The following is a 15954-nucleotide window of genomic DNA, read 5'->3' as shown; positions in this document are numbered from 1 at the left end:
GATGATTTAACTCTGATCCTATGTATATCTATTCAAAAGTAAGTCTCACTGTTTTCAATGGGATTTACTTCTTAACCTATTTAGGATTTCAGCTTTGATAAATCTCTGTAGGTGTTTAAAAATTGAGTTTTCCCCAAAGCGTTTAATTTTCATTTAATAGAAGGACAGAGTTTTAAAGCATAAGGGATGTTGGGTCTTCCAGCCTGGGCGCTATACTATAGCACTGCACTGGAAAAAAATATTATTTTTAGAAACTCATAGATGTCATTGGGTTCTAATATTTTGACTTATTAAATGTTCTCGGAGGTTGTTCCTGCTGTTATATATGAAATTAATACTATACTTTATCTGCCAAATGTTGCTTATCTAAGGAAGGTCCAGAAATGTTTTGATCAAAAATATTGGACAAGCACTATCTAGAAGAAAGATTCCCCCCCTTCAGACACAATGGTTTTCACATGGATATGAAAAGGGGGGAAAAAACCTCCAAACCTTACAAGGAAACTATAGCATAAATAACAAGAAAGGTTATTTACCACTATTGGTACTCCCCGCAGATTAATTTGATTGCCATACATGCTGTTTTAATATTGTGGAGTACTAGTGAATCATCAATTTGATGTGATTCATTTCTCAGGACTAAGATTAATGTTTTTCCATGACAGTAAGAACATAAGAAGCAGGCTGGATCAGACTGAAGGCCTTTCTAGTCCAGCATTCTTTTATAACAGTGGCCAAATGACTGTAGGAAGCCAGTAAGAAACTTTTCCACCAGGACATTAGATAGATATTGTGCATTGCTATATTTGGCTCAAACCAGAAATGCAGCATTCAATCTATGAATGTCATTAATTTGTGGATTTAAAAAGGTGTAAATAGCAGCTGTTCAGGAGCCTGGGTATGGAGGAATAATTTAATTTTTCCACCCCACACTGCGATCCTGACAGAAAATTAACCCCTCTATTTGGGAGTGAAAGTGTTAAAAACATCCTTTGTGCAAAGAGCAGCAGGGAGAAGCAGATTGATCAAGCCATTATACAGAAAAGGGTAAATCTCATTTTCCATACACCTTTTTATCCTGATACTACTTGAATTCTCCAGCAGATATAACATGCTGGCTGTATTGAAAGAGTTAACTTTTTCAGACTCCTATTAATGATTTACATTTGCGTAAGAGAAATCATATCAGACTGGGCAGCAAAATTCTGCTCATTAACAAGGTGTTGGTTACATTTTGGCCACACGATCCAGAGCTCATCAAGCACATTGTTAATGAGCAGCAATTTCTGCCACAACTTAAACCATTTTATGCAAGCATAAATAGCCAATAGAGTTTTTGACCTTATGTTTAGTATGGGCCTTAGTTAAAAGCAATAATAAGTGTGTATTCTTCTGAGGTGTTTTTTTTTTTTTTTTTTTTTTTTTTTTTTTGGGATACTGTTGTGCGCAGCATTCCTCCTTTCATTTTTAAAGTGGATTTAGGACAAAGAAACAGAGTAGAGATGAGCACAAATTAAAAATTGCAAGATTCATTTAAAAATTGCTAATTCATTGTTCGGATTTGTCAGAAGCAACACAAATATGAATCAATAAATTTTCAGCGATGTTTTATTTGTTGGGCTATAAAGACACAAATTGCAGAGAAGCTTCTCCAGACTCTCCTCTACAATTCCTCCAAGTTTGGTGAAGATTGGCTTTCAGACATTCAAGTTATACACCCACGAAGTGGGTCCCCCGAGGAAAGTGCCCTCTAGCAGCTGACGTGAGGAAAATTCCCGAAATCAGTTTGTGGGTTTACAACTTAGCTGTCTGAAAGCCAGTCTTCACCAAACTTGGAGGGATTGTAGAGAAGAATCTGGAGAAGCTTCTCTGTAATTTTAATGTTTCTAGGTGCCTGGAGGGCACTTTCTCAGGGGGTTTTGTATAACTCAGACATTTGAAATTTGAAATTTGAAATGATCCTATTTGAACAGCATGCATTTTCATTAAAACAACTGTTAAAACAAACTAAAAATTAATGAAGAACTAAAGAAAATATCCACAGTTTAACAGTAACAATGGAAAGGAAAAACGGAAGGGGGATTTAACACAGCTAAAGCAGAGAAAAGTATCCGACCAAGGAATAAATATTCCATATTCTCAAAGGAACTAGGTTTTGGCCTTGTACCTGGCTGCCTTCTCAGTAAAGACAAGCTAGTTTATCAAGAGCTTAATAATCATTTCTGGAAATCCATAGAACAAAAGATCATTGTTTTCATTTATATTATTTCTAATATATTGGTGGGGAAATTTGAAGGTAGACCTCAATCCTTAACTCTTCATAACTTTGAATCACTGGCCTTTATACATCTCTGGCAAGGCCAAAAAATAGAAAATAACAGTCAAATCAAATTTTCTGTAACCTGCACAAAGTTTTTTGTAATTTTATTTATACAGTATTGTTAAAGCAAACGTAGTTGTTTAGTTGTATTTCTTGTGAATGTTGTTTATTGAAAATTAAAAGGCTTTTATAAAAAAAATTGGTAGGTCAGTTGTACTAACTATTCATTGAGTTTATGCTGAAGACATACTATGCATTAATAAGAAACACAATTTTTATGTAAAGGTAGAGTTGATTTTCCTTTATGCTAAACTGCATAAAGTAGGAGAATTGTGATGATGAATAATGATAATCCTCTGATGTTCTTTATTTTTTTAAATATCCCTTAATAAACAGTAGCTGAAGCTAATCTGATACAGTAAATCATTATTTTTATTAAGACAGCATGTAATGATATGTTTTGACTTCATGAATAATAGTTAATTATAGATGCAAAACATTTTACAGTATAATTTTCTATTTCTATACTCCAAAGAAAGCTCCACTGAATTCTGTGGGACTTATTCACAGGTAAAAGAGTGTTGGACTGCCGACTTACTTGCTCTGCTGAGAGGGAAAATATTGTTTCAAATTGACTGTAAATTTTCCATCTTTTCATCAGCTTGACTTACTTTTTTTCCCCTTGTATTTTTCTTCTTTCATACAGGCCATGCAAGTAAAGGTACAGGTCAAAGTGCATGATGTGTCTTTATGTTTTAGTTTTAGAGATGACCAGGCTCTCAGCATTCTTTCCATTGATCACAGCAGTGGCGTCACAAAGGGAAGGTACATGTTCTGCCCAGTATAAATCCTACGTTAGGCAGATTTTACCAGGAGACTTGTTTTTCTACCCTTCCACACCTCATCCATACATGCCTGATTCCTGGTTTCATGGGGGCAAAATAATCCAACAAGGTCTCTCTTCTGCCTCTGTTGCCATCCTCCTATTAAGCAAATTATTTTTTCTGAATATCCTATTGACAAGAAAATGGTCTCTCAGCATACTGATGGATGCGCTGGAATGTTTCACATTTGAAACAAGAAAATAATAAGGCATTACTGTGCTTTTGTTGTTACTCATTAGTTGCTGCCTATTGAAAATGAGATAATTTCAAGAATTTTATCATTCCCAACAAAAAAATATTGAAAAAGAACAATTTTCAAACGCACTGACATATAATGTGCACATTGTTGCTGTTGTTTGGAAACGACTTAAAGCAACCCTTATGGGGCTTTCAGACTAAGTGAGATATTCTTGGAGTGGCTTCTTGAATTTCCATGGCTGAGCAGGGATTCACATTCATGCCTTCTGTGTCCTAGTCCATCACTCTTTCCTCTATCCACTAGATAGCCTGTGCACATTTACATCATGTCTTTTTAAAATTCTCCTCCTTGAAATAAAATTGTAGCTTCAGAAGACAGATGTGGACTTCATAAATTGGGTGATAATGTTGAGATCCAATGGAAATATAATTATATTTCAAAGACCAAGATAGACCATTATATTATTGTTTGCTGTCTAAGACTGACTTTGTGCTTGCTCTTGTGGTGTCTTTTGAACACTAAAGGCATCTAAACACACAAGCCGTATATCTGCACTGCAGAACACTGATTGTTTATGCAATAACTGTTGAGCCTGCCACCCCAGGATAGTATCAGAATATGAGGAAGACCTATTTAATGTGGGACTAAAATCTGGTTGCTTCAGCAACTATTTCTAAGCTAGGGGGCATTTCTTCTGAAATCCATCATAGTTTAGAAGTTCATCAATGAAATGTCAGTGGAAACATTTGAAAACTGGAAAAGAATGCATATATGTATACACATTTGACACTCCCCACAAAGAGACACTCTGGTCTGCCTTGTAGTCTAGTAAATACGTTGGAAGCCACTTCAAGTTCATAGATGAACTTCTTAGGAGCTAGTGTGGTATAACAGTATTGGATATTGGACTCACTCTACCATGGAAACTCACTAAAGAGACAAAATGGTAAACTACCCCTTGAAAACCCTATCGTCACCATAAGTCATAAGTGACAATTTTTTTAAAAAAGTTAGATTTTTCATTATGTCAAACCAGACCAGAAAAAGTACTATTCTTTTACATAGTGGTTTTTATATCAAACTGTGTAATACATAGCTAGCTTATCAACATTTTGCAAAAACATCAGACATGGCAACATAATCTCTGACTCTGTGTGATCTGGCCACCACTAGCAAGCACACTAAGAGATTCCCAGAAGAACAAGCAAATTTCTGTTGTTTCTCTTACCAGTTCCCTCGCCCAGGAGCTAATATCACATTATCAAATGAGAACTACTACTTTTGGCTTGGGAGGAGGAACAAGTATTCTTCATGTCCCCTAAGAACCAAGAGATTGTTTTTGGTTCAAGGGACTAGAAGAATGACCTCGGTGATGGATAAAGAAATAGGTAACTGTCTCTGTCATGGTAGAAGAAATATCTCCAATCCCACTTCTTGTCTTCCCTGTACTTATTTGTAACATTCACAATATTTCAGAGGATGAAATAAGTACAGGTATATTTCACTTAGGACCTCAGAAAATATTGATTCTACCCTAGTTCTGGTCTAGATTGGATGGATGCTAAGACAACACAGATTCCTTTGAAACATCCTGGCTCCAGTGCAATGTCCACATGTTGTGCACAAGTTGCACAAAATAAGTTTCTTAACACTTTGTGAAGTTAATCACACAAAAACAAGAAGCATAACATGGCAGGCTGATTCATACAAACAACCATCCAGTTTTACTCCTTTTAGTTAATGCAACAAGGTTGCAGCTATCATTTATATGAAAATAACATGCAGAAATAATTGGAGAAAACACTATAAAACACAAAACTGCTATAATGACTAGTCACAAGGTCACACAAGTAGAAAAATTGGGACGTTTTCTCATTTATCATGCAAAGATATGCACTTAAATCCTTAAATTCTCTATTTGGGTAGTAATGTAGTGCGTAGAGGAAAGAACTAATATCCCTGAAGGGCATCTATTAGTGCATAATGAATCTGAGCAAATGTCTTCAAGGATCAAGTCATTAATTTACAGTTGTATCAAGAGAGTGCATTGTTCTATGTAGCTCTGGCTTTCCAATTGCCAGAGGAAGTTTCCTGATTGGTAATTTAGGCAGATTGAAATTTGGTGGCAGAGACAGAATGGAGCATTTTCTTAATATTTAGGTGCATTTTTAACTATCTTATGTTTATGTTAACAACATGTTCATCCAAACTGAATCTTACGAAACCTAAATCCTTTGAAACCCTTTATGGAGAACTGTGTCCTCCAAGAAGTGAAAGAAAGAACAACTAGTGCTTCCTTACCTTTTTCTTTTGCATCAGTTACCTCCCCTGATTAAGAGATTAGTGACGCCACTGGGTCCCCGTGATACATTGTGGCATTTGTTTGTCTGCTATCAAAGTAGAGTACAAATTAATGTCATTAAATCTAGAGCCATTAACTCATTGCTATTGTAGAAAACTTTTTCTAAGGCATTTCTGGAAGCAAAGCTTTGAGTCAAAATATTGTTGAGTTGTCGGTCTCTGAGGAAAACTGCCACATCATGTTTTTCTTCACATTAAACTGCCAAACCTGTAGGAATGTCTAAATGTTTTGGTAGTTTCTATTAAAATAAAATTTTTGCAACTATTTACCAAATATACCATAGGTACAGAATTTTCCTTTCCCCTTAGAATAGATATTTTGTGGTAATTGCTTGCAAACTACCAGTATTAGTGACTCTTATTGTATCAATGTGCTGACCTAGTATAAATATCTGCTCTGGGCCATAAAAAGTTCTGCAGAGACAAAAAGATGTGGAAGGTTTACTAGCAATAATTTACTGTTCGCAGTGGTTATATGCTCTGAGCCCAATCCTGAATTCATGTGTGTGGCACAATTTTCACCAGAATCAATGGATATCTCTTCCATGCATGGAATTCAAAAAGGAGCATTTTTGTTTGTACATAGTATGATTTTGTTCGTGTTAAGAGCCATGCTGTTGCTCAGAGCTTTGATTTGCTGCCTTAAATAAAAAGTTTTATAATGAAATTTCTACCCTATCCATTTTGGATAGAACAGGACAGCTGTTATGTTGATGCGCAAAATATTTGCTATATCTTTCCTAGGGCTCATTTTTCTCTACACTTTGGGTGGCTGAAGCTACCAATAGCAGTATAATAGATGTCCTTATGAGATTTCTGAATCAGTAATGGAGCAAATTGAAGTGGTGTTCTAGTACACATGCTCATAAATATAAAATTTTATTGAACTCATACTTTACAGTTATCAGATTTTTAATAAAGATCAATGGCAAACAAGCACATAAAACTTAGTGAAATCCAACACTGCTTCCTTTCTGTTCCCCAGTCTTTCCTCCTGGAGCATTCCGTAGTGCTTGAAAATAAGCTTGGAGGATCTTCTACCTGTCCAAAGCTGATCTGGGGGACAAATTGAAAGATGCAGTGGGGAGGGGGAATTAGCCCTCTTCCCAAATTCCATGGGATTCTGTCATTTCACATGCAGATGTCCACCACTGAATCCTGCCCTCACAGAGACACTAGAAACACTGATATTTCTAATAAATACAGAGTTTGCTGTCATAACTTTTAATCCATTTCCAATGTTATTTGTATGTGTGTGTATTTGTATTTATAGAGATGTGTTGATCCTAAAAATATGTCTGTGTTTGGTTTTTCTGTAAAGTCAGCTGTAAAGTGCTTCTTAAATTACTTGCATATTGTCCACAGCAATTCTTTGATTCACTTCTCTTTTAACAAAATTAACCATTCAGATATAAACATTCCTATAGAAGTTTTTAGATTTGGTTAAATGAGTTGGAAATTTTTTTATTTTAGTATGAATGATTAAATAACTGCACAATGTATTTCGTATATATCTCCCTCTTCTAGTCTGGAGGTCAGGATCAAGAACGCAAAAAATCAAAACGTAGAGGAGATTTATATTCAATACAGACTTCTCTGATTGTAGCAGCACTTAAAAAATTACTTCCCATTGGGCTGAATATGTGTACCCCTGGAGACCAAGAACTGATTTCTCTTGCTAAGTTCAGATACAGCTGTGTAAGTAGTATTTAACTTATTTTCTTTAAAAAAAACCCAGCACGTTGGGGGTTGTTTTCATATATTGGTGACTTCATGGCTTATGTGGTTTTGATCAAAGGTGTTTCGAAGTACGCATACAATTTTATGTTCCTTTTTAAATTTTTATTTTACAAATGTGGAAGCCACCATCTTGGGGGCGCTTAAATAACTTTATAAAAAAAAAAAGGGCAACTATAGCATAATAGTATGTCTTACAAAGTATTTTTAAAAAAAAACAGAACAAACAAAACAGCACAATAAAAGCCCTGAAATGATGCAGAAGTAATCAGCCACCAAAAGAAAGAAAAAAGAAGAACGAAAGAACCTTACGCCACCTTATAAGTTAGGACGTATAGGTTGAAATCCATATGTTATGCTGTGTAAGGCTGGTGACATCATATGCTGCAGCAGTGTTTTGGAAATAAAATACAGTGGTGCCTCGCAAGACAAATGCCTCACAGGACAAAAAACTCACAAGACGAATGGTTTTGGCAATGGGGGTTGATGACTCGCAAGACAAATGGCCGTGCTTTGCAAGACAAATGTTTTCCCTTTTTTGTTCCTGCCTCATGTTTGCTGATTTTTAAATGTTTTTCTATGATGTTTAAAAAGTTAAAGTTTTTTGATTGAAATTTTTAAAATCATCTGCACAATATGTATGGCTTTAAAGAGCACTTAATAAACCCTTTGTAAACCAAATTTGACTTTGTTCTGACTTTTTTTGCCCATAGGAACACATTAATTAGATTTCAATGCATTCTTATGGGAAAACGCGTTTCGCGAGATGAATTTTTCGCAAGACAATATTAACTGCAGAATGAATTAAATTCGTCTTGCGAGGCACCACTGTACTTATTTCTCACCTGAAAATGTCAAGATTCCTGAGAAATCCTTGGGGAAATTTTAGTCAGTGAAAGTCACCATAATTGGGATAATTTAACCAACATTACTGCTTTTTAGTAATTAAAAACACACCCCTCCCAAGGCCCCACTAGCTTTCACATTTAGGTTAGATTAGATTAGGCATCCTTCCGTCTCGAGAGACTATGGTAAAGCTTTCACATGATGGAAGGGATTCCATGTGATCTTCAAGATCTTCCATGGAGAAGCTGGAAAGCAGGGTAGCAGTCCCAGTTAAGGACATCCATCAGTTGATGAAACATTGCAGTCCAGTTAAAGGTTGTTGTAAACTGTCTCCTCACTAGAAGATTTTGATAGGCTGTTTCAAAGTTTGCTATGACAGAATTTAATATATGTTCATATTTATCTACAGAAAGACACAGAGGAAGAGGTCAAAGAGCATTTACGCAATAACTTGCATTTGCAGGAGAAGGTAAAATCTGAAAAGTTCATTGACCTAAGCATGTTGTAATGTCAGACAACATTTTTAAATGTTTGACAGAGCAATCCTGTATTCTAGTTACACCAGTTGAGGGACTGTATGATGTGACCTGAAGCACTACTACCCTGACAGGACACATGATTCACTAATGGGGTGGTAGATAAACTAATGGAATACTTTGTGCAAACTGTTGCTTTAGCAAGGATGTGCTAGCAAAATGCATAAACAGGGTGGGACTGTCAGCATGATAAGGAAAACACAGTGGCACTGACTCCTACACTCGTACAGAACATAGCTATGACCCTGTTGGACTTTTTATCATCCCACAAACTGGTATAAAGAAATGGGAAGGGCAACATAAAAAAAATAGCTGTTTCCATGTCAACAACCACCATCATGTATACATAAAAGTAACCAACATTCAATTGCAAGTCACACATTCTAGTATGTAGACTTCATGCAGAGAAGTCCTAAGTTGACAATTCTGCTCTTGTTGCTTTTGTCTATCTCAACCTTATTTTTAAAAAAAAAAAAAATACAGAATGAAGAATTTTAAAGCCCTATGAGGCTTCCTTGCTTCTAGTGCACCAAAGAGCTCTTTCTCGCCTCATGTACTTTGCAATTTGCATAAAACATCTCTAGTATCCTTTCCCACTGGAGAGCAAAGTACACACCAGAAAGCATAAAAGAACTTGCTGTCTGTTAAGAAAGATGCAGACACCCCACTAGCGCTTCAGATCCTCACATAAATCAGTTAGAAGCGTATTTGGGAGCAATTCATGCAATTAGCAAAAGTGTGCAAATTGGACAGTCCTATGTAAAATTTTAGATAAAATATTGTTCTTGCTGATGGAAAGCTTTGCTAAATGTCAGGAAATTCCTTGCCATTCTTTCTGGTAAGGATAAAGATGTTGCAGTTCCTTATTCTTGTGTGCAATGATGAGACAAGGAGAGATTTTTTTTATTGTTGAACACTGTTTTAGACACAGGAGTCATGATAAGGTGACTGTTGGGCGTTGTATGTGTCTGCTGTCTTTCAGAATCTATTTTGTGGCATAAAATAGAGGCTATAACCTTGCCACATGACTGGTTTCTTTCTTGCTTGGGAGCAACAGCTAAGCATCTCCTTTCTGGAACCCAAAATGACCTGAATTCAATTGGTCTGAGGACGACTGGCAGGGAGCGTGATAACCACAGGGGTGCTAGTCGTCTCTCGTCTCTCTGCTCTAGTTAGATACACTTTACTGTGAGACAACTGGCTTCTTGAAGCACAAGTGAGACGTGCAGTTTGTAGGGAGGAAAGAAGGCTTATAACAGAGCAGTTGCTGATGGGTGAGCACTCGGGCTAGCAGAGCTCTCATTCTGAAGAGCCAGCCTATTGGGCAAATTACTGTTTAAGTGGGGCAAGAAGGGGTTGTATGGATTGGTGCTGTCGATGAATGTGCCAAGATATTTCTTAAACCTATATAGGACCTTGACTGGCTTAGGTGTGCCTAAGGATGAGGGGCCCTTCACACCTTTCTTAGCATGGGGTTATACTCTAGACTTGAATCTGGAACTATTGTATGTAAAATGTGGGCTGTTCCACCCAATTAGGGCTGCTTCTACTGCCTCTTGTGCTCCTGGCATCTATGACTGGGGTGAGGACAAGATGAGCTTATGATGTACAGTGGTGCCTCGCTTAACGACGATAATCCGTTCCAGGAAAATCGCTGTTAAGCGAAAACATCGTAAAGCGAAATTTAAAAGCCCATTGAAACACATTGAAAACCATTCAGTGTGTTCCAGTGGGCTAAAAACTCACTGTCCAGCGAAGATCCTCCATGCGGCGGCCATTTTCGGTGCCTGTATAGTGAGGAATCCGTCCCTAAGCACAGCAGGGAGCCATTTTAAGCACCAGGCAGCCATTTTGAAAATCCAATGATCAGCTGTTTTTGATCATCATAAAGCGAAAATCGGTTCCCGAAGCAGGGAACCGATCATCGCTAAGCGAAATCCCCCCATTTAGACCATCGTCGTAAAGTGGATCCATCATAATGTAGGGTAATCATTAAGCAGGGCACAACTATACCAGTTGCCAGTTTACTGTTAGAAAACTGTTCTGTTTGCTATGTGGATTTGTGTCCCAGGTGCTCCATCTCTCTCCCTTCACAATGTGGTCATAGCTGCTGGAGTTGTTGCTGCTCCTTTTGCAACTCCCATCTAGCTTTGCCTTATATGAAGTGTTCTGTTGGGTTGTGTTTCCTTCTACCTGTCTGTACATTATGCTCCAAAAAGTTAGTTGCTAGAAATTTAAGGATTTGAAACCTTTCCTGGAGGCATGTCTGGGAACTTTGTTGATCGATTGGGGCATTGTGCCATTGTTTTACATGTAGTATATGTTGTGATGCGAGGATGTATGCTGGGGGAATGTTCCCTTCTGTGTCTGAATGACAGGTGGATAGCATGTGTCTGTTAGTACCAGCACAGCTGTGAACATATCTGCCTTTTTATACAGGGGGATTTTCCAAATGGTGTACTGTATTTTTTGCACCATAAGGCGCACTTTCCCCCACAAAACAGGGGGGTTGAAAGTCTGTGCGTCTTATGGAGCGAAGAAAACATTATATTTTCCTGTTTTCTTCTCCTAAAAAATTGGTGCGTCTTATGGAAAGGTGCATCTTATGGAGCGAAAAATACGGTATATTCCTTTCCTTTCTAAGGCTAAATGCGCTGGCAGTGTACCACCAATATTTCCTACCTGGCATTGTCAAATGTAAAGAATTAATCTCTAACAGTTAAATGTTATCTTTTTTTCTCTAAAATATTGATCTAGATATGTCTGCTAAATAGTTTTAAACATTTGAATCAAATGTGTTGATTTGTAGTCAGATGACCCTGCAGTAAAATGGCAGTTGAATCTGTACAAAGATGTCTTGAAAACTGATGAACCCACTGATCCTGAGAAAACTGTGGAACGAGTACAAAGGATCTCAGCAGCTGTCTATCATCTGGAACAGGTAAGAAGAACTACACTTATAAGTGACATGTCTGAAAAAAGAACATGGGATCTTTTCTAAGCATGTGTTGTTGCAAGAGAGATTGGGCTGTGATTCAAGTTCCCTGTTCAATTCTCACCTCTGTCAGGAATTATTCATTGGGCATTGGATTATAACAACAGAAAATTGAGACAAAGGGAGGAGGAGGAGGCTGAAGAAATAAAAGGAGTGGTCATTCTTTTTTTTATGGACAAGTTTCAGCAAAGATAGGAAGATTGGCTCGTAAGCTTCATTTCAAACCTATTGACAAAATCAAACAGATAGTCCATCCAGTTAAAGATTCTCTGGGACTCAGATTCCCAAGAATTTATCAAGTGCCATATTTCTCTAGTGAGGCTTACATTGGCCAGACTGGAAGATCTGGAAGTTACAGAGAGAATATCTGAACATTCACAATATATTAGATTACACCAGCCTGGACTGGTTGAACATTGTGTAAAGTATGGGCTTTAGCCCCAATAGCATGGGGTACAAATACTGGCCAAAACCAGTCAATTCTGGGATTTATTTATTTATTTATTTATTTATTTATTTATTTATTTTATACCCTGCCTATCTGGTCATTGCAACCACTCTAGGTGGCTAAAATAGATAGAATTATTATTGAGGCTTTCTTGATAAAACTAGAGCCACATTTCAACAGAGATAGTGGCATCACCTTTAGTGCTTGGTGGAACCCATTGTTGTGTAAACTGGGTAAACTTGGCAGGTTGCCTTTATATACTACTGGCCAGTGTGGGGTACTGGCTCTTTAATGTTAATTTGCCTGAGTTTGGTCTGAAGACTTACTGTGAGGGATTAGTGGTTACCTCAGGCTTGCCAGACACAAACACCGGAGGCGCATGATCTTGAAAAACAAAACTAGGGTTTATTGGAACATCAAATAAAGAAGTATCAACATTAAACTGGTCAGTGTTCTTTTCTCTCACTGCCAATGGGTCAAACGAGGGTGTCCATGCATCTTGTAAAAAAGAGTTGAAAGTTGGGTCATACCAAGGTCCCTTGGTGAACGGGTTAGCTTCACCCGGTCCTTTCACTTCAATGTCCACCTCAATTAAGGGTAAGGTCTCCTCGTCTCCCCTCTCCAGGTCGAAGGGGTCGGCTCTCTCGGAATAGGGGTCCCAGGGTCCGGTGAATACCTCCTCCGGCGAGCCTCCTCCAGATGCCATGCTCTCATTTCCCTCTCCTCTCTCTCTACCTTCTCCTTTTCCTCCCTCAAACCTCACCTCCACTCTCTAGCCTCTGTTTCACCCCAGTAAGATTGTCTGGGGGGCAAACCTCTTCTTCTTCGGTAGTCAGCCTCTTCCCGAGGCACCCTAACCTTTTCACTCCTCCCTGTCCAGGGATTCTCTACCCAGATTAATTCCCAACCCCCGGGTATCTTATCTTTCTCCTCCCTCAACTCTCCATGCCCCGCCTCTACCAATGGTCACTCATCCACCCGGGTTCCCGCCTTTTCTGTCTTGGTCTGGGTAGCTACAGACATCTTCTTTATACCCTGTTCCAAATCCCCCGTGTCTACCCCCTGGTGTCTGAATGCGACGTGAGAAGTCATAGGCGCTGTCTGAGTTTCCTTCTCTCTCTTAACAGAGGACGACACTCCGGCGAGTACTTCTATAGCCTCGCTTCGGGTTTCACATTTACCCAGCTGGTTTTGATTGTACCTTGTTGTATTTAAGGTTATTATTCGTTTTATTATTAATTTATTTACATGCTGCATTTCTTCCAACAAGGGACACAAAGCGGCTCACAGCATTAAAATTCACACAATTTAAAAACAAAATAAGTTAAATATTAAAAGATAAATTAAACAATATATGATTTAAAATACAATTAAAAGATTAAAACATGACAACATAAAAAGATTAAAATTATCTGCTAAAATGGGGTGCAGGGATTTAGTTATAATTGTTAAAACCGTGCCTGAAGAGATGGGTCTTTAGCTTTTTTCAAAACAATAAAAGGGAAGGAGCCATCCTGATCTCCCAAGGGAGAGTGTTCCATAGCCTGGGAACTGCCGCCGAGAAGGCCCTCTCCCGTGTCCCCATCAGCTGTGCTTGTGCTGGCAATGGGACCGAGAGGAGGGCCTCCTGTGCTGATCTTAATTGCCGAGAAGGCACATATAGGGAGATATGGTCCTTCAGGTAGCCTGGACCCACGCTGTATAGGGTTTTATAGGTAATGACCAGCACTTTGAATTGGGCTTGGAAATAGATTGGTAGCCACTGCAGTTCTTGTAACAGGTGTGTTATATGCTCCCTGTAGCTGGCGCCAGTCAGTAGTCTGTCTGCAGAGTTTTGCACCGACTGAAGTTTCCGAACCATCTTCAAAGGCAGCCTCACATAGAGTGTGTTACAGTAATCCAAACAGGATGTAACTAAGGCATGTGTCACTGTAGCCAGATCCGACATCTCAAGGTTAGCGTTGTTTTAGTTGATCTCTTGCCTTCCTTGACAAAGATGGCAAATGATATTGCCATAGAAAGCTTGGACTATTTAAACAGTAAGCATGCATTGACACGACGGAAAATCCATGAGCTGTTTATGCAGAGCATTTGTCATGAAAGACTGAGATATTTAATCTTCTCTCTTGTTAAGCGCTTGGTTTGATTCGACTTTCTGTCTACTGTATGGCTAATATTTTTCATGTTCTCTTTTTAATTCTGTCATCTTATTTTAATAATTTAATGTAACAATATTTTAATACTTGCAAGTCACTTTGAGGCCTTAATTAATTCATTAAATAAAATATCAAATCATGTATGCATTTCACCTTAGACTTACAAACAGGTATCAGCTTAAACCAAATATTTCATTCATATTGGTGTTTCCCATAGGTTGAGCAGCCATTAAGATCAAAGAAAGCGGTTTGGCACAAACTGTTGTCAAAACAGCGTAAAAGAGCAGTTGTTGCTTGTTTTAGAATGGCTCCGTTGTATAATCTGCCAAGGTACACATTTTTATATGTCATTTTATAGGACAGTTTTGCTCTTGTATTTCAGCACAGTGGAAATTCTTAACTTCACATGTTTTCTGTGAAATACTACTCAAAATTCAGTCTAGTTGGCTAGCCCATATTTGAAGTGTTTCATGTACAGTAATTTATACTAGCTGATGATTATATCATTATGTGTCATAATAGAAGTAAATTGTACATATGATCTAAGATTCACTTTGTGAAGTAATTCAGTTCTCAATTAACAGCATTTTGGTATTTGCATGCTAGTATCGAATTCATTCTATCCTTCTCATGTAAATATGTGAAAAATATGTTTCTATTCAGTTTCATTACTTTTTCATTTGTTTCTGAATACTAAGAGACATTGTATGTCTGGTAAGTTAAGTTTTATTTTGGTATTGGTTAAGGTTATATCATTTTTCATCATTTTGCTTTAGGACAGCCTCCAAATATATTCAGACATTTAGGAAACAGATCACCCTTCCCTTTTGCTTGTGGGCCTTAGTTGAGTATTTAGATATACCTCTCTGTGCCAGTTATTAATAATTGTGGGTATTCCCTATACATCTTCTCTTTGCACAGAAGATTACCTACTTGTTCTTAACTACAGATGTGAAAATGTAGATCATATCTTTAATATTCCAAGTATTGCAGGTAATGAAGATAAAACACTAGAGGCATTCAAGAGAAAGCTAGACAGCTTGGATTCCTATATTGAGCTGGGGGTTGGACTCAATGGTCTCATAAACTCCTTCCAACTCCATTATTTTGTGCTTCTATGATTTATTGCAGTGTGATAGTTTAACATTGCAATCCAAGAAGATTTATTAACTCTGAGCTTGCAGACTTACTTTTTAATGTATGTATCTGAAGCATCTCATTTTGTATAAACATGTAAACATACAATGAGAGTTTTGTAGATGTTTTGGCACGCTCCTTCCCTTCCTAAACAGACTCCTGCCCTCTTCTTTGCCCGTTTCTCAGTGAGGCAGATGTTATGATAATGCTGTCACTTACAATGGAAACTTCATGCCTGATTCTCATAAACGTTTCCCAGGGCTGCCTGTACAAGGATAAAACCCAGCCTATTCATGAAGCAAAGAAAGGAAGAGAACCACTAGGTCTGTCTGTGG

The 15954-nt window shown here is 37.8% G+C and overlaps 1 protein-coding gene across 1 annotated transcript in view; it reads left to right on the top strand.

Moving 5' to 3' along the window:
- RYR3 (ryanodine receptor 3) overlaps positions 1-15954 on the top strand; it is a 420504-nt gene that overhangs the window by 316728 nt on the left and 87822 nt on the right. The window contains exons 70-74 of the mRNA XM_078391770.1: positions 3027-3041; positions 7292-7462; positions 8757-8816; positions 11693-11824; positions 14700-14812. Of these exons, the coding sequence (XP_078247896.1) occupies positions 3027-3041; positions 7292-7462; positions 8757-8816; positions 11693-11824; positions 14700-14812 (491 nt within the window). The remainder of the gene's footprint in view (positions 1-3026; positions 3042-7291; positions 7463-8756; positions 8817-11692; positions 11825-14699; positions 14813-15954) is intronic.

The sequence above is a fragment of the Pogona vitticeps genome, chromosome 1 (genome assembly GCF_051106095.1).
Source record: "Pogona vitticeps strain Pit_001003342236 chromosome 1, PviZW2.1, whole genome shotgun sequence".
Classification (NCBI taxonomy): Eukaryota; Metazoa; Chordata; class Lepidosauria; order Squamata; family Agamidae; genus Pogona; species Pogona vitticeps.
The sequence above is the reverse complement of the archived record's forward strand: the minus strand, read 5'-3'. Positions and strand labels throughout refer to the sequence as shown.